The 21553-nt window shown below is 48.1% G+C and overlaps 2 protein-coding genes and 1 long non-coding RNA gene across 4 annotated transcripts in view; 2 read left to right on the forward strand and 1 right to left on the reverse strand.

The window, feature by feature from the left end:
- Positions 1-1540: 1540 nt before the first annotated feature.
- LOC107054895 lies at positions 1541-5875 on the reverse strand. The gene is made up of 2 exons (XR_005841198.2): positions 5168-5875; positions 1541-2043 (listed from the first exon to the last, which is right to left on the reverse strand). It is a non-coding gene; the product is annotated as an uncharacterized LOC107054895 (long non-coding RNA).
- On the forward strand, positions 5821-13959 carry EDEM2 (ER degradation enhancing alpha-mannosidase like protein 2). Of its 2 annotated transcripts, XM_003642498.6 has the most exons (11): positions 5821-5956; positions 6043-6153; positions 6226-6265; positions 6366-6471; positions 7499-7624; positions 8240-8451; positions 9650-9791; positions 10109-10233; positions 10925-11069; positions 11993-12114; positions 13319-13959. In XM_003642498.6, the coding sequence occupies exons 1-11, from the start codon at positions 5853-5855 to the stop codon at positions 13802-13804; spliced, it is 1719 nt and encodes a 572-aa protein (XP_003642546.2). In that variant the 5' UTR covers positions 5821-5852; the 3' UTR covers positions 13805-13959. The 2 variants fall into 2 exon arrangements, with proteins under 2 accessions (XP_003642546.2, XP_004947033.2); XM_004946976.5 differs by lacking the exon at positions 6043-6153.
- A 4898-nt stretch (positions 13960-18857) lies between these two features.
- Positions 18858-21553, forward strand: part of TRPC4AP (transient receptor potential cation channel subfamily C member 4 associated protein) — a 32694-nt gene continuing 29998 nt past the window's right edge. Inside the window, exon 1 of the mRNA NM_001039317.2 lies at positions 18858-19006. Coding sequence (NP_001034406.1) covers positions 18890-19006 — 117 coding nt within the window. The 5' untranslated portion in view covers positions 18858-18889. The remainder of the gene's footprint in view (positions 19007-21553) is intronic.

Here is a 21553-nt window from a genome sequence, read left to right on the forward strand (position 1 = left end):
GCTCCAGAAAATGAGCATTTTGCCCTATTTGTTCAAGACATGGAGAGCAGGGAGCAGGGATCTGGAGGTCAGCTGAAGACCAGCTGGGGCCAGGCAGGCCTGGAGGGAGGGGGATGTGGCATCCTCGGGAGACCCAGCCCCATCCTCACCACCAGATGTGTTCGGCTGCAGCAGGCAAGCCTCGACTCTCACAAGAAAAGTCAGAAAGTCAAGTTTCCACTTCAACCTGACACGGGAAGGTGGCTGAGATCACGGCCGTGCTGCAGAGCGGAACAAGAGCTCCTCACCACCCGCGTGCATGGAGCACCAGCAGCTCTGATCGCTATCGCTGCTCGCTTCACTTCCGCGCATCGCACGGCACTGATGGCAGTTATGAGATGAGCTGGCCGCTGCACCCCAGGGCACCACTGCAGCTTGGCTACGGAGCAGTGGATGTAACACCAGCATGTGAAAAGTCACAAGTGCTGGGCCTGCGGGACGGCGATGCCCTGGTGGCAGCCCAATAGCAACCAGCTGGATGTGAGATCTCAAGAACCAAGGTCAGGCCAGCGGCTGCCAGGAGATTGGCTTTGTTTCCTAAAATCCCAGTCTGTGGTCAGTTAGAAACCTCAGCTGTCAGCAAGAAAAATGCCCTGCTTCTGGCACTGAGGGTAGCAAGTTGGAAAAGTTTTGGTATTCGACCCTTCGAGACTCAGAAACAAGGAGACAAACAGGAGGTTAGAAACTTTAAAACCTCATAATTTTGCAGCCCATCCCCTGATTTCAAAGTCCCAAAGCCTAACAGAAGGATCAGTTATCATCCCCTGCGTGGGCTACCGAGGGCTCTTGCAGAACGCGGTTTGAGTTTCCTTTGAACGTAGGTTAATAGACCCCTCCCTCATTTCCAGAAGAAACCTCTCAGAGTTTTTTCCATTGGATCTTGCTTTCTTCAGAGAGCAAGGGAAACTCTCAGAATTTTGGACAGGTCATGTTTTCCCCTTCCAGCTATGAAAACTGCTCTCCATCTGTATACATGGGTACGAATTCAGAAAGAATGTGCTGGCACAAGATACTGCCCTCAGTACTTGCTAGATTTAGATCTAGATAAGCAGTCAAGCTTAGTCAGCTGAATCTTAACTACATTTTACCAAGCTTACTACATTTTGTGAGTGAATGGTACAAGAAGAGATTCTCCAAAATACCTTTAAAACATCCAAGTACTGTTCAGTAAATTCCTAACCCGTTTCTCATTCCCACCAATTCTAATCCTCCACCAAATTTTGACACATCACAAGAAAGGAAGAAAGAGGAAAGGACGGGCAGTGAGCCCTGACAGCTAGGTCTCACAATAAGCAAAATTCAGTTCAGATCTGCCGGCAGCATCCAAAGAAAGCTGGTCCCAAAATGGCAGTGTGTTCCTGCAGTAGGCTGGTATGTTGTTGTCCTTATTTGCTTGTTGGTACTCATCCAATTTTTGAGAAATCACAACTATAAACTTGAAAGACGAAGCCACAGCACTGATATGTTTGGCACAGAAAAGAAGATTCAACACATGCTGACATGGGGACTTAACAAAGGCAAAGACTGATCGGTTATAAACGCATCGCATGCTAAAAATGCTGCAGGAAGGGTGCAAAGTGTGGGATGTGAGGTGTGCTCTGACTGCTTTGAGCTGCAGGTACCCATGTGATGCCCCTCATAGCACTGCTGGTTTCTTCTTTGTATGTGGCTGAGCAAAATGGTTGGGTTCACAGAGGATGAGAAGCTCAGAGGCAGGTGGTGCTTTTATGTTCTGCTCAATCATGTTCAGTGTTAAGGTCCATCCATAGGTGTCAGATCTTCTGCTGTGCTGGCATCAGTGGGAACCTGCTTCTGTTTCAGTGGAGCTGGAAGCTCATGGTAGGGAGCTCTGCGTATCCCTTCACACCAGCAGCCTGTCCTCTTCACACCTGGAGGGTGGGCTTTCAAAGCCCATTGCCGTCATGTCACCTCACTGTCTCAAAGGAGCTTCGCAGGTGGCTCAATGCAGAGCCAGCACTTGTCTTCAAGCTTCTCTATCAGGCTCTAGAAAACATCAAGAGTAGAAATGAACACCATCTTCAAATGAAACGAAGGAGCCCCTCAGCCCACTGGTCCTGAGGATTCAGATGGCAGCAGAACTGCTAGGAATACAGACCTCTGGTGACACAAAAGCTACCTGACCACCCATAATAATTGTAAGAAGAAATGCAGGACCTTTTAAAAAACAGTTTCCATGTTGACAACTCTTTTGGTTGCTTGCATTCTCTGCAGTGCTGTGATCATCCCCCTGCTTGCAGCCAGTGGCAGAGCAGACCATGGGAGAGGAGAGCAGAGTGTCATAAGGGCCCAGCCACAGCAGTGATGCTCCCATGGGCTAGAGCATGCTAGAGAAAGACAAAGAGCCCAGTGGTCACTGCCAGCATCCAAGAGCACAAGCACTGCTCCAAAGAGATGTTAAGATCAACTGCAGCACTGTCACCCCTGTGTTACACCTCAGCAATCTCGTGTGCTTCAGAGGAAGACAAAATGAATGGCAGCTGCCAAACCCTCCTGCAGTGAATGAGGGGCAGGAGCTCCCCAGGGACGAGAGCTGGGGATGCAGTGATGCGAGGCCGCCTTCAGATCCCTTTTGGTTGACCGCAGAGGGCGGTTATCCACCAACCCTGCTCTGAAAAGTCACTGCCAGTGAACCTCACTGAACTCTGCAGAAGTGGCCAATTCTGGATGGGTTCTGCCCATCATATCTGTCTTTGTCCACAGCTTTGCCAGGCAGCATGAAGAAAAGCCCAGTGGGGGAGGAAACTTCGCTGCCTGCCCTGACACCGCAGCCTTTGGCAGCACTACCAGCCCATACACACAGCCCTTGTCTCCTGCCTTGAGAAACAAACTTACCTTTGTTCTGACCTTTTCCTAGCAGCAGGAGACCCTTGTTCTGTGACAAGTTCCAGTGGATTTGTTTTACACAGTCATAAACTAGGGAATAAAACGTCTCTGCAATCTCTCTGCGTTTGCAGACACGGGAGGATTAACTCATTGCTTCTTCCCAGCTATAAACTCCATCTTTTCGCCATGTTCAGCATGCGAATGTGAAAGCTGGGTTACTCAGACAAAAATAAGTTTTTTGAACTTTTAAGTTAATGTGGAGCCAAGAACCGAACTGGATTTCTCAGCCCTTTCCCATCATGCATGCTACGAGGCTGAAGATCTATAGTCCCAAGCCCCATCTTTGTTTTCACTCTATCTCTGCACGAATCCTCAAGAAAAATACAGGATGCAGAAGCAGTGCCTCCCCAGACATCCCAAGCTTGTGTGGCCCCAGGGGCTGCCCGCAGAACATGATGAACTGAGGCAGAAGGAAAACGCAGCCCATCCCCTGCTTTGCCTATCTGTATTCTACAGACACCAATCATCCGAACACCTCTAAATCTGCCTGGTAAAAGAATATCAAAGCCACAATCCCCATGGGAAAACGCCAGCACTCGGATCAAGAAAATGAAACCTCATTCGCACCAGTTGGCAGCTTTGGACTTTATCGATGTCTTGTAACGTGGGTGCCATCAATCCCCGCACTAAAAACCAAGACACATTGATGTTAACTCCATTTTATTTTTGCTTTCTCACTTGTCAAAATCTCAACAGTAAGCCAGGCTTGCATAAAATATTCAATTCTATATGGAGCCACAATTCTTTGTGAACACAGTACAACAGCTCCCGCATGAGCCTGCTTGGAACAGGAGCTCTCACTGCATTAATTCTCTGGTTGCTGCCTATCAACAGCTTCTGCAACTACTTGTTAGTTAAGTTAGTTAGGATAGCGGAAGAAAAAGGAAGGATAGGGAGATGTAAAGAGAGTGAGCTGTACTCGGGGAAGCTGCATGGAGGAGTGCTGCAGAACCAGCTCATCTCATCTCTGCTGTCACTTCCAAATGCTGTCTCAGTGGGGCACGCACTGTTTTCCTGCCCAGGAGCACAGAGCAGTGCAATGCTGAAACACATTGCCTGCCACAGCCATGCAGCTTGCAGCCCAGCATAGTTCTGAGTTTGCAGCATGGCTAAATATCACAGCACCATGATGAAGGCCGTGTCTTCTGTTAGTCTTTTATGTTAGTCAGGTGCTAAACAAATGAAATCAATTCTGAGCTTATAAAAAAGCAATTGGAAGCGTCTAGTCTTTTATAGTGACGTCTCAGCTGCAGCAGCCCACAGCACCTGGAGAAAAATCAATCATCGTTTCCATCCCCCCATGTGTGCCACTGAAATTAAGAATAGAGATTTGGCTGCAAAGGAAAATCATTTCAGGAGAACCACCTTAGCAACAGTTTTCAGTGTTCATGAAACCCCCTGTTTACATTTCTTCTCATAACAGACAAACTCCCGCATCCCGCCATGAATAATAAATATTAATGGCTAATCCTGATTTGCATAGTTTCCGTCTTAATGGGCATCAAAACAGCAAGCAGGGCAACAGCACTGCTTACTGTAATAGCAAGTAGTAAACAAGCCGTCAGCCTCAGGATGCCATAAAGCCATGTGTTCAACGCCCCTGTAATTACACTCTCCCTCACATCCAAATGGAACTTGGTGTTATTTTGCCAGTGGCCTTTCCATAAAGACTGAAAGCCCGGGGAGCCAAACTCAGACATCTGGAGCAGCACTTATCTCCGAGGCAGCCGAAATATTGCAGTGCTATGTCTGTTTGAAAGCACTGCTCCGATCTGTTGCATCAGTGCAGACACCACTGCATGGCCGGAGGAAACATGCATGCTGTGTATATCTGTATTGCTTTGTTGTGTATCTGTACCCCTCTGGTATATGCTGTGGTCACATCAGACACCACCGGGTCCTCCAAGTGATGCCTGTCCTATGGTAGCTGTGTGTGTTTGCTGATATGTGCTCCCCACAGCGCTGCACCAGCAGTGGCTTTGCACAGCCCACAGTGCTGTAACCCACTTGGTTCATCAGCGGCCCTGGAGCAGTGACAGCACTGCCCTCGGTGCAGGTTGGGCATTGACTCTCACCGTCCCTTGCAGCTGTTCTGCTCCAATCTGTTATAACCAGGACCGTTGTTTGTGGGGTGTTTTTCAACGCAGATAGCTCACATACACACAGCGACTCATTACCGGGCTCAATTAGTGCCCACGGTGCGGCACCCCCGGAATTCACCCACCCGATGTGAGCGCATCGCAGCCCTCCGCGCGGACGGGACGCGGCTCCGCCTGCGGTGCACGGTAACGACAGCGGCGCAGAACGCTGTTAGGATCGAAGTCTGGAAAACGAACTTTAACGAAACGCTCCCCTATAACGACACACTGTGACGGCTGTCGGTGAAACCAACCGCAGCTCTTCGCTTCTCCCCGGCACGCAGCGGGACGATGCGCGGCAGCCCCGAGCGGCGGAGAGCAGCCGGAGCGCTGAGATACGGCCCGGGACCGCAATGGGCGCACTGACACCTAGCGGGGCGGCGCGGGGCGGCACGGCGGGGCGCTCGCTCCGCAGCATCGCCTCGGCTGTAGCTGATGGGAGGGCGCCGACAGCAGCCTCTGGTCTTGCCGAGCAGCAGCGCGGGGTGTCGGAGCGCCGGGTCGGTGCCCGCGCTCCTTAAGCACGCCGCTTTGCAGCTCCGATCGCTGCCGGCTCCAGCCCCGCAGGCACCGCGGGTGGGGAGGGAGAGAGGGCTTGCTGAGGTCGGTACCGAGCTCGAAGCGAGAAGGGGAGCGACTATTCGCACGATGTGAGGACGAGGGGGAACGGCTTTAAGCCGGCAGAGGGGAGGCGCGGGTCGGACGCGAGGCGCTGAGCCGCTCTGTGCGCATGCGCTGTGGCGGCGGTTCCGCGCGGGGCCCGGCGCGGCCATGGCGCTGCTGCGCTCGCTCGGTTCGCTGCTGTGCCTCTGCGCGTTCCGCATCCCCGCCGGGCCCGGCGCGGCCGCCCGAGGGCTGGACGTGGCTTCGTACCGGTGAGCGCGGGGCCGGGAGGGGCCGAGCGAGGGGCGATCGGTGGGGGCCGGGCGGGTGCGAGCGGGCCGCGCTGTGTGTGCCGCAGGGAGCGGGTGCGCGCCATGTTCTACCACGCCTACGAGCACTACCTGGAGAGCGCCTTCCCCTACGACGAGCTGCGGCCGCTCACCTGCGACGGGCACGACACGTGGGGCAGGTAGGGGCGGCGGGGGCGGGGAGCGGCGGGCCGGGCCTCAGCTCCGCGCTTCAGCTCCGCGCTTCCTCGCAGCTTCTCACTGACGCTGATCGATGCCCTGGACACGCTGCTGGTGAGTACGGGCCGCCCTACCGCTGTCTACCCGTGTGAAAAGTCGATTTACCCCCTATCGCGGGGTTGTGCCCCCGCTTTGCCGTGCTGTCGCTCTGCAGATCCTGGGCAATGTCACCGAGTTCCAGCGGGTGGTGGCCGTGCTGCAGGAAGGGCTGGATTTCGATATCGATGTCAACGCGTCCGTCTTCGAAACGAATATCCGAGGTGAGGTGGGTTGTGCTGTGCGTTGGGGTTCTCTGGGAGCCCCTGGGGTGCAGACAGAGGTCATCACCACAGGGGGAGGCTGTGCGGCGGTGTCAGGACGTGTGAGTGCTCAGAAGAGCTCCAGTAGGTGTCACTTCCCTTCTGTCTTTGCTCTGCACCTGCCTTGGCGTACCCGGGAGTTACACGTGTCGCTCCCAGTACCCGCTGCCAAGCTTTAAGCTTTGCTGTCGGTGTATCTTCCGAGGAAACAGCGTGGATTCAGTACATTCCTTACTGACGTCCTGTTTTGGAAGAAGGGTTGTTGACCTCTTGCTTTGGTGCTGTAAGATAAAGCTTGTCTTTCTTTTTCCTGTTCTTTGAAAGTCACCGAGATGTTTGCCTTCAGAGGAGTGGAATACTGTACCCTATTGAGCACCTCACTGCTTTGGTACTGTGAGACAGAGAGACGGGGAGCACAGCTGTTAGTTCTGCTCTTCTTTTGCTGCTGTTTCTCCTATTGAACAGCACTGAGCCACCTTCTGCAGCACTGTAACTTGTGTGTTTGTGCTTGGTAGGTGACATCGGGCAAACGTGTGGAAAGGGCTGAAAACTCCCAGCCTCTGACAGTCACACTGAAATTCTTTATTCTAACGAGGCCTTTTTCTCCAAGGAATTGAGGAAGGTGTTCTGTGTTACAGAAACGTGACATAAAGCTGTCTGGAAGAAGTGAAATACAATTCCTTTTTAGAATGTCACAGCCACTGTGCTCATAGCTTTTTGATTTTCTGCAGGGCAGTGCAGATGCAGGAGGGCAAGTGGGATCTGATGCTCCTAATATAATGGAATAAATATACACAGTTGCCTGCTGCAAACAGGAAGGAAAAAACAGCTCTTCTGAGGCACTGAATTAGGGTCTTAATGATGTGCCGTCTCACTTTTCTTCCTCACGAATACTGTTCCGCATCAGGATAAAATACAGCTGGTTTGGAGCTTCATTCTGCCTCTGTCCCAGCATTTTCTAATGGGATTCTTGCTGTGCACCTTCCAGTGGTTGGTGGCCTCCTTTCTGCTCACTTGCTGTCCAAGAAGGCTGGCGTTGAGGTGGAGGTGGGATGGCCATGCTCTGGACCTCTCCTGAGACTGGCAGAGGAAGCAGCTCGCAAACTGCTGCCAGGTGAGGACTTGTCTGTTTTGTGCTGCTGCACTGTGGTTCCTGAGGTGCATTGGAGGAAGATGGCACTGCTTGATTTGGGAGCTCGCCGAGCGGTCCTACATTCCCTGAGCTCTAAGGAGGTGAACTTCCTTTATTTGCAGGAAAGCATCTTGTAAGTTCACGCCACAAGTTGTCCACATGTGTGCCAACTGCTGTATGTGCTTAATGCAGCAATTTGTTAATTGCTTGCTGTGGGAAATATTTTATATGCGTGAGAAATGCTATAAAGATTGTGAAACAACAGCTTGTGAAGGCAAGAAGGTGCAGCCTTATCTGCCCCTCTGTGGGCTGTGCTAGGATGTGTGCTCTGGCAGCATAACACCATTTCCTTCTCTGCATGCACCCTGGGCTATCCTTGAGCAATCATGAGCTCAGTGTCTGTATGCTGCTGACCAGCATCTCTAGTTATGTTTCACTGACTACTGTGTTTGTGCAGGAGGGAGTAGATCTGCAGTAGCTTCAGTGGCTCCAGTTTGTTGCTGCTGTATGTGCCTGGGATTGCAGGGTGCGCTTTCTTATCAATCTGATAAGATGTAACAGTGAACACCCTCATGTGAACCAGAAATTTCCTTTCAGCTTTTCAGACTCCCACTGGGATGCCCTATGGAACAGTGAACTTGTTGCATGGAGTGAACCCTGGGGAGACCCCAGTTACCTGTACTGCTGGGATTGGTACTTTTATAGTGGAATTTGCCACTTTAAGCCACCTTACTGGTGACCCAGTGTTTGAGGATGTTGCCAGGAAGGCTCTGAAGGCACTGTGGAAAAACCGCTCCGATATTGGACTGGTGAGTGAGGAAATAGACTTGGAATTTTCATATAGCTTAAGGGGATGCAGTTCTAAGTGTTGAAAGTATAAACTAAGGAAAAAGGATTAGATAAATAAGCACAGTGCTAACAGCGGGGCTGAGAGTCGTATGCTTGATGTTCCTGAACACATGCAGCACTCACATCTGTGCTTCAGTGCTGCAACTCGACGTAACGCCGTTGTTTTGCTCCAGAACAGATGTGGCTGGGAGACAAAAATGCCTTCTGCTGGGCATTGCAGCTTTTGTAACAGCAACTGTACAACATTACATGAAAGATCTATCTGATGCATGGTGTGACAGTGGCCTGTGGAAGGAAATAAGAGCACCAGGGCATTTCCAGCCTCTACAGCCTCAGTGTTCTGGGGCTCTCCAGAGCTAGAAGCATCAGCTCTGTGTTCTCTGTGTTAACGTCTAGCTGCTTTTGAATGTATGTGAAGTATAATAGATGTATTCATATGCTATGTGAATCATGGATCACCTTGAGTTGAAAGGGATCCGACATGGATCGTTGAGGCCAACTCCTGGCTCCACACAAGACTACCCAAAATTCAAACCACGTTGACCTTCAGCAGGCCTGGTGCCCGCTGCAAACACTTCTATTTGCTTTGGGATCTGTGTAATTTTTATTTGATGCCCTGATTGTTGTGCTGGAAAGAAACAGAATAACTTTTTTCCCAGTCTTTGCAAAGCTAGTTACGATTGTTCTTACACTCTCCTTCAGCTCTTTGGAGGCTGAAGACTGCCAGGTGTGAAGGATCTGTTTAAATGTTAGCATGGCAGCTCTCTCATGCCCCTGATGTTTTTGGCATCCTGCTCTGTACCTCATCATCCTTCTCTATGCTTTCATAAGATAGAAATTAGTACTGGTCTCATGATGCTCAGACTGTGGATTTTTAGAGTAGTGTGACATTTTGTTTTGGCCATTGCAGTGTTTGTACTGGAAGCAGAAAATCCACAAGTAATGATTTCCTGTGGTTTGTACTTCTGTAGTGCTGATAGACATCTCTTGTACTAGAGAAAATGCTCATAGATGCCATTGTGAATCTGTTTTTCTGAGAGAAGGTCGGAGGCTTTTTGTGTGGTGTTGCTGTTGTGGGAATTTTTTAAATGATCATATAAAAGATGAGCTCTGTTTCCACTCCAACACTCTCTTTCCTTCTCCCCACACTTCCTCCAGGTTGGTAACCACATTGATGTGGTAACTGCCAAGTGGGTGGCCCAAGATGCTGGCATTGGAGCAGGAGTGGACTCCTACTTTGAATACCTTGTTAAAGGAGCCATTCTCCTGCAGGACAAGGAGCTGATGTCCATGTTCCTAGGTAAGCAGGGTTGTTTGTTTTTCCTTACTGTTGAAGGGTCCCAGGAATGTGCCCTTGACTTCACCTGTAAAAGTTACCCTGTGGAAGAATAAGGCTAATAAGTTCCATTTGGGACTGTTCCCAGTGTCTTTGCTGTAATGCTTCGGAACAATCTGTGATAAGAGTTATCACAGTGCAGGTTCTGACAAGGAGGGAAGCACAGCTCATTCATTTGACGTAGCTGAGGTGAAACAGGGACTTCAGTCATTCTGAAAAAGAACACTTGTTTTATTACCTGCTCATCTATGGGTTTTTTTTTGTTTGTTTTTAATACATAGAATATAACAAAGCTATCAAAAATTACACCAAGTTTGATGACTGGTACCTCTGGGTTCAGATGTACAAAGGAACGGTATCCATGCCTGTTTTTCAGTCTCTGGAGGCTTACTGGCCAGGCCTACAGGTGAGAGCTGTCCTATTGGTAGCATACAGTGATTTTGTTTAAGTAGATCTATAAAATATAAGTTACAGATGTAACCCTCATCTGTGCTGGCTTAAAGTTCTGCTCTAATCTGTGGTGATGTCTGCAGTAGTCCTCAGTTTTTGAAAGAGTAAATGTTGACTCCACCTATGGTCTAATTAAAAAAAGGTACTAAGCATAGAAGGTGGTTTTGTTGTAGCAAACTGCTGATAGTGGTCTCATAACATAGATGGGAACCTAAAGGAAAAGCACAACAGCTCTTCTGCTGCTACTGCATCAATACATTCTTTTAGTGAATGCTTCCCACAGAAATACACTGAGAAGTTTGCTTTCTTGTCAGTAGTTGTGTTTGGTCTGGGATTTGGTTATCCCTACTGGAACAAACTGGATCTTTTTCTAAAGGAAACCCAGCCTTCTGTTAACTGAAAATTAAGGCAACTTTGAATTTTTCACACCCGAAATAATGTTATCCAACAGAAAAGCAGTATGTAATGCCTCTTCAGTGCTACCTATTCTTAAGGCATCATGCCTAAATGCTTATCATACCATTTAGACTTGCTGAGCAACTCATTTCTCATCCCTTGTTTTGACTATGGGGGTGTTACTGAATCAACCTTTGTACAGCTTCTTCTTTACTCTGATGTTGCTTTGCTGATTGTTTTGTCTCTCTCAGAGCCTAATTGGGGATGTAGATAATGCCATGCGAACCTTCCTCAACTATTACACGGTTTGGAAGCAGTTTGGTGGGCTGCCTGAGTTCTACAACATTCCTCAGGGCTATACAGTGGACAAGAGAGAAGGGTACCCACTCAGGCCAGGTAAGCAGAAATGAAATAAAAAGGAACATGAAGTTCTGGTTTTGTTCTGGTGGTGAGATCAGACCAGATGTTAGCAGTAACTTCCATCTAAAAGCTCCTGCCCAGTTTTGTTCTGACTTGGTTCCTGCATGGGTTTCACCAGTGGTGGCCATTGGTCAAAGCCAAATGCTTTGCTTTCTGCCATTCACAAAGGCAGCAGTATTAAAGAAAGCAGACGGTACTGTTATCCCTGTTAATGAATTGAGTTCCCTGTGTCAGATATGGCAGGTTTGTGTTAGATTCTCTAACGTGGGATAGTTTTACTTTAAAGTCATGTGAAATGTTAATGTTACTGCTTATAGCTTTAGATTTAGGAAGTGAAAGACTGCTCTAGATCTGCTGAGTTCCTGAATCAAATTAATTCCAGTTATATGAGTAGACATCAACACATAAGAGGATTAACGTTGTCTGTAATACTGCAATGCAATCTCTTTCCCATTAAGATCTTTCTGTTTGTGGCTGTGTTTTTTTCTTTTTCCTGACAAAAATTTCACACGTGGTTATTAGGTCAGTAAAGCTTTGTAATTAATTGCCTTTTGGTCTGAGCATGTTGGTGAAATCCAACACTTCTACCAAAAGCACCTTTTAATCCTTTTGTGTCGCTCCTCCTCTTCAGTGTGGAAGGGAGCACTGTTCAGTCTTACCTGAGCTGATGGAACACGGTTACAGTGAATTTCTTTGTAGCACATCTTCACTAGAAGCAAGTTTGTGTGTTTTTAGCCAGAGGAAGCACAAGACAAGCTAAGCTACTTAGATGGTCATATTAAAACAGTATTGCTAATTCAGAGAACATCTTCACTATATGCATGCTTTGGTAATCTTCATGCTTGCAACTGTATGTTAATTAGTTTTGGTTTCAGGTTGGTCTTTTTTTTTTTTTGCAGAGCTGATTGAGAGTGCAATGTATCTGTACCGTGCTACACGAGATCCCATACTCTTAGAGCTGGGAAGAGATGCAGTGGAGTCAATAGAGAAGATCAGCAAGGTGGACTGTGGGTTTGCAACTGTAAGTGTGGCTGCTAAATAGCAGCTTTTGGATAGAGAGTGTACTTACGGATGATGATGTGCTTTGAGTCAAATGATCCCATCTATTAAAACATGACTTCTTTTTCAAATAAATCCTTTGTTTTTCTCTAAAGCTGAAAAGCTGATGATGTTTCTGGGAGTAACTTTCCTAGCAGCCTGAAAAGTGGGCCAAATTCTGTAACTGGTTGTCACAACAGAGCTTAAAACGTAGAAAAGCATCAGAATCTCCTCAGCTTTCCTGTATCTTGGTGGGTATAAGGAGTCCCACGTTGGTAGGATGGCTCATATGCTCTGTAGAAATGAATGGGTTCTCTGCCTGTCAGTTATAAAACAAATGAAAAAAAGCATCTAGAAATTCAGGGACTTAAGTGACACAGGAAGCCTGACTGCCAGTGAAGACTGAGGCATAAACCCTGAGTAGCTCAGCCTTCTCTATATCTGTTGTAGCTTGTTCTCCCTTCTTGTTTATCAGAGAGTACACTCTCCTCAGCCTTTCTGTTCTGACCAATGTCCTTATAGGATCCCTTCTTGTTTTATTTTGCATCCTTTGCCAATTTCAGTTCTATCTGTGCCTTAGCTTTCCTAATCTCTTCACGTTCTCTTCCCTGTACTCTTCCCAGGCCACATGTACAGGCAGTGGAAGTAGGAACGTTTCCTTATAACATCTCAATTTGACCAGCTGATTATTGCTTAGCCATGCTGGTTTCATCCTTCCCTGTTTCATTCCTTACACATGAGGATGGAGAACTCTTGCACTCTAAAAAAAAAAAAAGCATCCTTAAAGAGTTGCCAGCTCTGATCAGTTCATCTGTCCCTATAGTCAGTTTCCTAGGGGAGCTCATCCACTCATTAAACAGCTGGAAGTTCTCTTTTCCGAGGATTTAAAGTTTTTGGTTGGTTTTTTGGTTGTTTTTTTTTTTTTTAGTTAGGTAAATGATGGGAAGGTTATTCTCCTTACCCCTGTAGGAAGTACATTTCTCTTAGTTTCCAGTTTCGAATCACTGGATTATACTAATTCAAAACGGCTGAAAATGTGTTGGTATACTGCATACTACCATCTAAAATATGGGGTGTATTGATACTGTGCTGTTTGATGTAGATGAATTGCAAGCTGGTTTTACTTTTTTTTTCCCCTAAGTTCTTGAATTTGATAGAAATGTAACCCACTTGGTTTTCTTCTGTAGATCAAAGACTTGAGAGATCACAGACTGGACAACCGCATGGAATCCTTCTTTTTGGCTGAAACAGTGAAATACTTGTACCTACTGTTTGACCCAGACAACTTCATCCACAATGATGGATCAGACTTTGATGTTGTGATCACCCCTTATGGTGAATGCATCTTGAATGCTGGAGGGTACGTCTTCAACACTGAAGCTCATCCCATAGACCCTGCTGCACTGCACTGCTGTAGGAAGCGGAAAGAAGAGCAGTGGGAAGTGGAAGATTTAATGCAGGAGTTTTACTCACTTCAGAAAAAGAAGAAATTCCCCTTAAAGCAGACTTCTGACTGTGCTGAAGGGGGATGTGCAAAAGACCCCGCAGGTGCCTCTTTAGGTGGAAAGAAAAGGAACTCTAAGAAGAGCTCACACTCCCTTCTGAGTTGCCCCAGTCAATCTTTTAACTCTAAACTTGCTGTTCTGGGACAGGTCTTCCTGGACAACACTTGATTATATGTTTGTTATCAGTATAAATTATTGAACTTGATCCAGACTCTGGGAATATATTTTTATAGTTTCATAATGGAAAAAGTCATACCTCACAATGTGAATTGTATGAAGTGAAAAAAAAACTTCACATTAAATTTTGCTGCTGGTGGTTCATACATGTGATTCACACATCAGCTGTTGATGCTATGAAGTTGCTAACCTCAAAACAGTTGGTTACCTGAATAGCAAGCAGGTGTTCAGAAGGAAAAGCCTCTCCAGACTGAGAGGTACTGTGTTTATTTCACGGTGACTTCAAAGTTTTACAGCCTTTTGTAGAGTCCACAGCTTAGTGTGCTCCATAAAAGTGAGCCTAAGTGGTTCCCTGTCAATAAGGAAGAAGCCCTGGATTATGAGCTCTAGTTGCAGCTCTGAAACTACAGATCTCTGTGATACACTCTGCTTTTTTTCACTGGCCTCACTATAAATGTGTGGTTAGCCTGAAAGGTCTGTGATTTCTTAGTAAAACTGTGTGATTTGTGAGGTGAAAGCTCAGATTTGTAGATCTAGCATGTCTGTCAAGCATAAAGGGTGGCTCAGTGTGAGAAAGGCACTTGTGACATGGGGAACTGCTGACTTCCTGTGTATGTAGGATCAGCATGAGTCAATACTACCCACCTGAAACTGGTTTAGTAAGCATCCAGGTAATGTCATCTGCAAACCAAAGCGTAATGTGGACTGGCAAAGGCTTGATTTACCCTGCAGTAGAGTGTGCTCTCTTCTTCAGAATCTGATACGCTTTTCCTATGAAATTTCCCAATTTCCTTCCTCTTTTAATCTTCCCCTTGGGGCCTCACTCCGCATCAGCCACCTCTAATAGTGAAGTTGGCCTCCAGGTGGACCTGCTGAGTTCTGTGTGCAATACCCATAAGGACAGAATGGAAGGTGATTTGGTTCAGAATGAAACGCAACTCTCCTGTGGTGCAGGAAGGGCTTAAGCTGTTGCCTGCAGCAGGAAGTGAGAATTTCTTGTCATCCTTCCTGCAATGAAACGAAGCTGCATTTCCTTTATTGTCTCAGCAGGTGAAAGGCATGAAAGTTCTTGGTGTTTGGCTGACTTGGCAAACTCAAACCATTATTAGTATCTGAACAGGTGTTTGCAGTGAGCAAAAAAGAGCAAATGCAGGAGGGTTGTAAGGAGGTTTTTGTTTTTAAATAAGATTTTTTTAAAAGGGCAGGAAAAATGCTGGGCTTTCTCCAAGCCTGCTGGGTGCTGAGCAGTCAGGAGCAAGCACAGCAAAGCCAGAATCTGTCTGAGAGAAGCTCTGAGCTGGCAGTTTGAAGTGAATGTGTGGATGGCTTGTGAAGTGGTGCCTGCTGGCCTGTATGGAAGCTTTTGCACAGATTAGTACTTAAAGCAGCCAGAAGAATCCTGTGTTTCCCCATGTGTGGCAGCCACTGCTGCCTCAGTGCTGTATATATTACAGCTGTTTCTCAAGTGACTAAAATACACCCCTGGCAGCCCTGGGGCATGACTGGTTTGGCTTTGCATCTTTTTTTCCCTCCTCTGTGTTTTGTCTGCTACAATGATGTCAATCTGGCATGCAGTGTGTGGTTTTGTGAGTTGTACTGCAGCCTTGGCTTTCTTCATTTGAATGAGCTAGAGGTACAGGACAAATAAATCCTGTTTAGCCTCCAACTGGCTAGTAAAATACTGAACTGCAACTGAGTCAAAGCCCAGACTTTGCTGGGGTAGGAGTACTGCTTTGGGGAGCTCGTCTCCATCACCAGTGCTATAAGGTTACATAAAGCCTGCACTGCACTCCTACCCCTGAGGATGGAAATACTGTTACAGTTGTGAATAAACTGTAGTAAGAGGCCATTCCATCTATGGACAGGCTGATTGGAAGCATAGGTGACCTCTACAGACACCTGTAGCTGTGTACTCCAATTTCTCTGGGGCAGCAGCTGCTGCTTTAGAAACACTGCATGCACCTGTTACAGTCAGGTATTGACAGCAGAGCACCCTAAAACTGAGGTATTGTTGGAGCTTAGGCTAGTGGCTCCTCATTGCCACCATAAGGCTGTTTCCTTTCTTTTCCAGCAGTTCATATCTCACACTATTCTATGTCCAGTTCCTGAACAACAAAATACAGGTGTTTTCCAACAGCTACACGTGGTGCTTGGTCCTTGTTCTCTTTTAGCACTACTCCACCTACAAGCTAGATGAAAATGAAGTTCAGGATATGTTGCAGTTTACTAATATAGTGGATGGATGCTAAGCATGGAATTTTGGTGCCTGAGGTTCCAGTAGGAGAAATGGGATAGTAGTACTGGGAGGTAAGATCTTACTTCAGCAGAGCTGAAAGAACTAACCTGGACGCAGCTGTTCTGCTGAAAGTAATTAGATGGATTTTCATCAGTGTTATGAGACAGAATAACACAGGACAACCTTAATTTTGGTTTGCTCCAGCACTTTAACACGTCCTGTCACCTCTCCTCCCAGGAGCCTCACAATGAAGGACATCTGTCTCTTGAAGAGCTGGCAGGTCTCTTAGGATCTTACAGCAGCAGGGAGAACTCCAGTTGAGCAATATGGTGAGCACTTAGTCATGTTAGCAGAATGTGGGGTTTTGTCAGGAATCCAAACTGAGGTGAGTGAGAAACAGTGTTGGGATAGTAGAAATTTTTGGTGGCTTCCAAATGAGGCAGGTCAGAACCGGGAGGGCAGGTCCTGCCTTCTGGGGCTCCTGGCAGCTGTCAAAGGCTGGAAGGAACCTGCAATTTTGGTTTGAGTTGTGGAAAAATAGCACAGAAACCAGATTTAGCATTTGCTGTTGACGTTGCCTCTATTTCTTTTTCTATACTGTACGCAGCCTGCAAAGCCCAGAGCTTTGGCCAGACCTTTTTGAGATATTTCAAAAGTAATTGTTTGTAGGTGGAGAGGCTGTGGATGTGGCTGGATTGATGAAAGGTTTGACAAACATCTTTTAATGGAGCTAAGCAAGGAGAAGAGAGAGGAAAATGAGTCAGATCTCTGCATGAATTCTAAATGGCAAAAACCTATGCTAAAAAAGCAAGGGGGGGGGGGGGGGGGAGGGGAGGGAAATGGGAAGCAGTAACAAATCAGACCCAAGCAGAGGGCAGCCTTTTGTACCTATGAAGTAGAGTGAGTAAGTGAGAAGACTGCCATGTTTGCATTTCTTTAAATGGTTTTCTGTGATCAGCAATTTTATCTGAACAGCAAGTCATCCATTAGCAGATCATGGTTTTTATAAATGTGATCAGCACATGCTTCATCATTATTCATGGTGGTGACTGGTGATGCTATAAAACTTTAAAACACTTCACCTGGATCTCAACACAGCACTGGTTAGACAGCATTGTTAAGCACCTTGTTAATCCCTCCTGTCTTTATTCCTTTCTACCCATTGTTCTTTGTATGACAAGGGTAAATTAAAATGGAATATAAACTGAGGTTTGTGTTTAAAGCGGTTGCAATTTTGGCACCCAGATTGTGTGCTGCAATCCTGGCTGTCTCTCTAAGAACCCCATCTGGGCTGCTCTGCTTGGCAAGAGGTAGCAGCTCTAGAAGTCTAGGAGAGGCTGTAGCAAGCAAGGGAGGAAGGTAGCTACTGGTGATGGTTAAGTTCTAGGAGCTGCTGCCTGTATGCGAATCAGGAACTCACTCTTGGGTGTCTGCCTTTGTAAATTGGTGTGACCTCTTTGATTTGCTTGCTTTATTAGCCCTCAGGTATTTGTGATGTTTTGCACTTTCTTGGCAGTTCATATGAATCCAATTTTTTTTTTTCTTCCAGGGGCAGAGTAGGTTTTCACAAAGGTCTGTCTTGTAGTCGGTGCTCTTCACACGGCCACGAGTCACTGCTTTGTCATTTAGACTTGATTCGAGAAGCTCCTTGGTTGCTGCACTGTGGATTTTAGTTCTGTGTCTGAATTGCTCACCTCAGCTGGTTCACAGGGCATTGGGCTGCTGTGCTGAGGGGCTGGTTCCTCTGTCCTGAATGTTGTAGTGTTGCACAGACCAGGGCACTGTGAGCAGGGCTGGTAAAGCGGCCTGCACAGCATGGTCAGGGAAGGCTTTTGGACATCTGCATCATTACGTTGGCTGAGTGCATGAGTTAAGCTGCATTTGGGGGTTCCCTGGTGTTATTTATGGCATGGTTGCCTGGTGCTCATGATGATGTTCTGAAGGCTGCAAGACACTGATTACAGGAGAGACATAAACCTGTTGGAGCACGTCCAGAGGATGGCCACAAAAATGATCCACAGAATGGAACAGCTCTCCTGCGAGGACAGGCTGAGAGAGCTGGGGCTGTGCAGCATGGAGAAGGCTGGGAGGTGACCTGAGAGCAGCCTGTCAGCATCTGAAGGGGAGCTACAGGAAAGGACGGGACAGACTCTTTAGCAGAGTCTATGGTGACAGAGCAAGAGGAAACGGCTCCAGGCTCTGGGAGGGTAGATTTAGGTTAGATACAAGGAAAAATCCTTTGCAGTGGGGGTGGTGAGGCACTGGCACAGGTTACCTAGTGTGGTTGGTGCCCCACCCTAGAGACTTCAAAGGCGAGGCTGGATCAGGCCCTAGGCAACCCGATCTGGCCTTCAGAGGTCCCTTCCAACGTAAGGATCCTATGATTCAGATATGTAACGAAGAGTGACGGCCGCTTTGCTCAATGTCGTCGGAGCTTAACTCAAGTGCCATAAATCCTGTTAGCCTTCGTCCACTGCAGGCCTGTTTGCTAAGCCTGGTGGCTCGCTGCAGCCACTCAGCTCGTAACGACAGCCACCTCCACCTGCACAGCCGCCTCTGGTGCATTTCCAACCCTCTGGAGAGCTGATGCTGGGGCAAACGTCTGCACCCCCGCATGAGGCCACGCCGGCGCGCCGCCATACGCCTCCCAGCACACTCCGCACCGCGCATGCGCACAGAGCCCCGGACTACATTTCCCAGCAGGCTCCGCGCGCAGCCTCTTCCCGCAGGGCGCGCCGTGCCCGGACGGGGGCGCTGCGGGCGTCCCTCGCGCCGCTCCGTACAAAGCGGCGGGGGAGGGGGCGCTTCCTGTTTGTCTCGGGCCGAGCGGGGCAGCGGCCATGGCGGCGGTAGGCCCTGGGCCCGGCGGCCGCCGGCGGCGCGGAGCTCCCACCAACATCCTGGCGCAGCTCCGCCACGGGCAGCTCAGCGGCCGCGGCCTCACGCGTGGGGCGCAGGTACCGTGCGGAGGGCTCGGGGTGGGGGGAAGGCTGCGGGACCGCGGGCCCCGTGGGGCGGGCGGAGCTCTGTGCCGCGCTCTGGGCCTGCCCCGCGGCCCGGCCCTAAGGCCGTGCTGGGAGCCGTTCCTGCGGCTCCTGGGCCCGCTCGGGGCTCCCCCACATCCCGGGGCCGGGCATGGGGGCGGCGGAGCGGGGGCAGGGGTAGGGGCAGGGGCAGGCCGCCTGCGGGCTCTTTCCCCGTCCTCCGTCTTCGTGGGGAAAGGCCGCAGAGCAGAGCCCTGCTGGGCTGGGGGCTTCTTGCGAGGAAAGGCAGCTCTTCCCGGAACCACAACCGAACGCGCCGTCGGATGAAGGGGTTTTTCTGCGGTCAGGTGCCGCCTCGTGGTTCTGGGCCTCTGAGGGGCCCAGCTCTGTGCGGGTGGTTTTCCGTGAAAATGTTCCAGGTCTGCTGAAAATCGTCATCCTTCTTAGCTGATGATGTTGGGAATTACTGAGGAATGAAAGCAGTTCGTCTACCCGGGCTGCTGCCTATCGTTTGTGCCTGCAGCCTGTTTAATCAGCTGCTCTGGGGTTCTGGATTGCTCCTTTCTTATTGCAGACAACAGTCAGTATTTCTTCTAAAGGTGCAAAGCCAGGAAACAGAAGTATGGCAGAAAGAATTTACTTTTTGGTGGTCACTTATTAAAGCTATAGTATCTTAAGTCTTAAAACGTAATAAAAATGGGATTTAAGTGATTTTCATTAGTTCAGACACGAGGGTGTTTTCCTTGATTAAGAAGGCTTCTGAGCAATTACTGGGAGAATACTTGCTCACCCAAATTAGCATCCATCCCTAATGCTGTAGATGAGGTAGGTAGAAAAGAGGCAGGAGGTGATTTTAAACTGCTGCCCTGTCCTGGTTCTACTGCTTGCTCAGATGCCAGTTTGGTTAATACTTGAGAAAAAGCACACTGCTTGCTTGGATTTAACCCTGTTACTCTCTGTTTTACAGGCAGCCGTTTCAGTGGGATTGTTTTAGGAAAGCATTGTGCAGGCACAGGGTGTGTTGTCTCACCAACCTGCGTCTCTGGCTCCCATAGCAATTTAAGCCAAATAAACCTGTAACCATGTTGTGCACCAACATGAAGTGCGAGGCTGCTGTGTCTGCTCCAGGCTTCGTTTAGCTTGAGAAGCACAGTCTTGTACCACGTTTTAATTCAGGGCTGCTAGCGGTTGTTTGGAACAACCACAAACGGCCAGCCTTGGAGAAATCAAGGAGACTTCTGCCAGTTATGTCCTCCTTCTCACAAGGCCCGAATTCAGGGAGGATTTTGTTGCTTTCTGTTTATTTTTCTTTGTAAATTTCGTTGTGTCTGTGCTGAGCTGAGAAATTTCAAGCTTAGGCCGTAGGGCTCCAAGTGCTTCACAAACGTGGTAGGAATGCATTTTTGAATCACTTAGACTGAGGGGAGGGGGAAAAAAGAACAACAAAACTTCTTGAATGATTTTCATCTTTGTGAATTGTGCTGTTTGTACAGTACAGTTTGTACTGTTACCTTGAAGCAAGTCTTTTGTTTGTGGCTCTACATTTCAAACGCTTTGACGTAACCTTTAAAGAAGTACAAGGCAGTTTGGGGTACTTTAAGTCTTATTTCTATCAGTACTTATCAGAGCATTTTCCTCTTTTGACTCCTCAGTAGCAGTGTGTGGAGCCTTGAGTGGGGTTCTCAGCTCATTTGCTTTGAAAATCCTGAGAGCAAAGGGCTTCTGAGCTGCTGTGTTTGGTCTAGAAGAAAAGTCAGGAGAGTGCCCTTACTGCTCTCTGGAGGGAAGCTGTTGCAGGCTGCGTGAGCTGCACGTCTGGTGTCCTGTGGAGAAACTCTTTTACAGCACCTACTTCAGAGAGATTGGGAAACGCCATTGCTTGTTGTGGTTCCTGCCATCCGAGCCCTGTTCTCCCACAGAATTGGTGCTACTTCAGTATCTGGTCTCTGGGAAGCAATTAGTATTCTTCTGTAGGCAACGGCAGAGTTGCTTTGTTTGTAACGAAGCTTTGAGTACTGATTTTAGGTGATCTCAAAATCTCTTTTCATATGAGGAAAGCAGGGGCTCGTTCTTGAGGTGGTAAGGATAATATTGACAGGCATATGTCTGGAAATTCATCGGGCTGATCTTACAAGGACATGAAAATAATTTGGACAACAGTTACGTCAATATCTGGCAGCACTGAGGCCAACTAAACCCTTCCAGTCTGGATCTTTGCCACGTGCTCCTGCTGCGCTCACCTACCAGAAGTCACCGTGTTCTTGGCAGCTGGCCTGTATGCATTATTGTTAAGATGTTAGGTGAATGAAACAGGTTTTAGTAAACGTTGCCATTATCTGTTCGTATATCCTTTTTAGCCATATTGCTAGCATCAGTTGCTGCCCTGGATGTGAGCATCAGTCTCTGTTTCAGATTGTATAACCTCATATAAAGGTTTGCCCTGGTGCTGAGCACTGAGCAAGTGAAAGGGGCTTTTCAGGTGCCGGTAAACAAGAAGCAGGCTGACTTTACAGAAGTGAC

Source organism: Gallus gallus, chromosome 20, assembly GCF_016699485.2.
Source record: "Gallus gallus isolate bGalGal1 chromosome 20, bGalGal1.mat.broiler.GRCg7b, whole genome shotgun sequence".
In the NCBI taxonomy this organism is placed as follows: domain Eukaryota; kingdom Metazoa; phylum Chordata; class Aves; order Galliformes; family Phasianidae; genus Gallus; species Gallus gallus.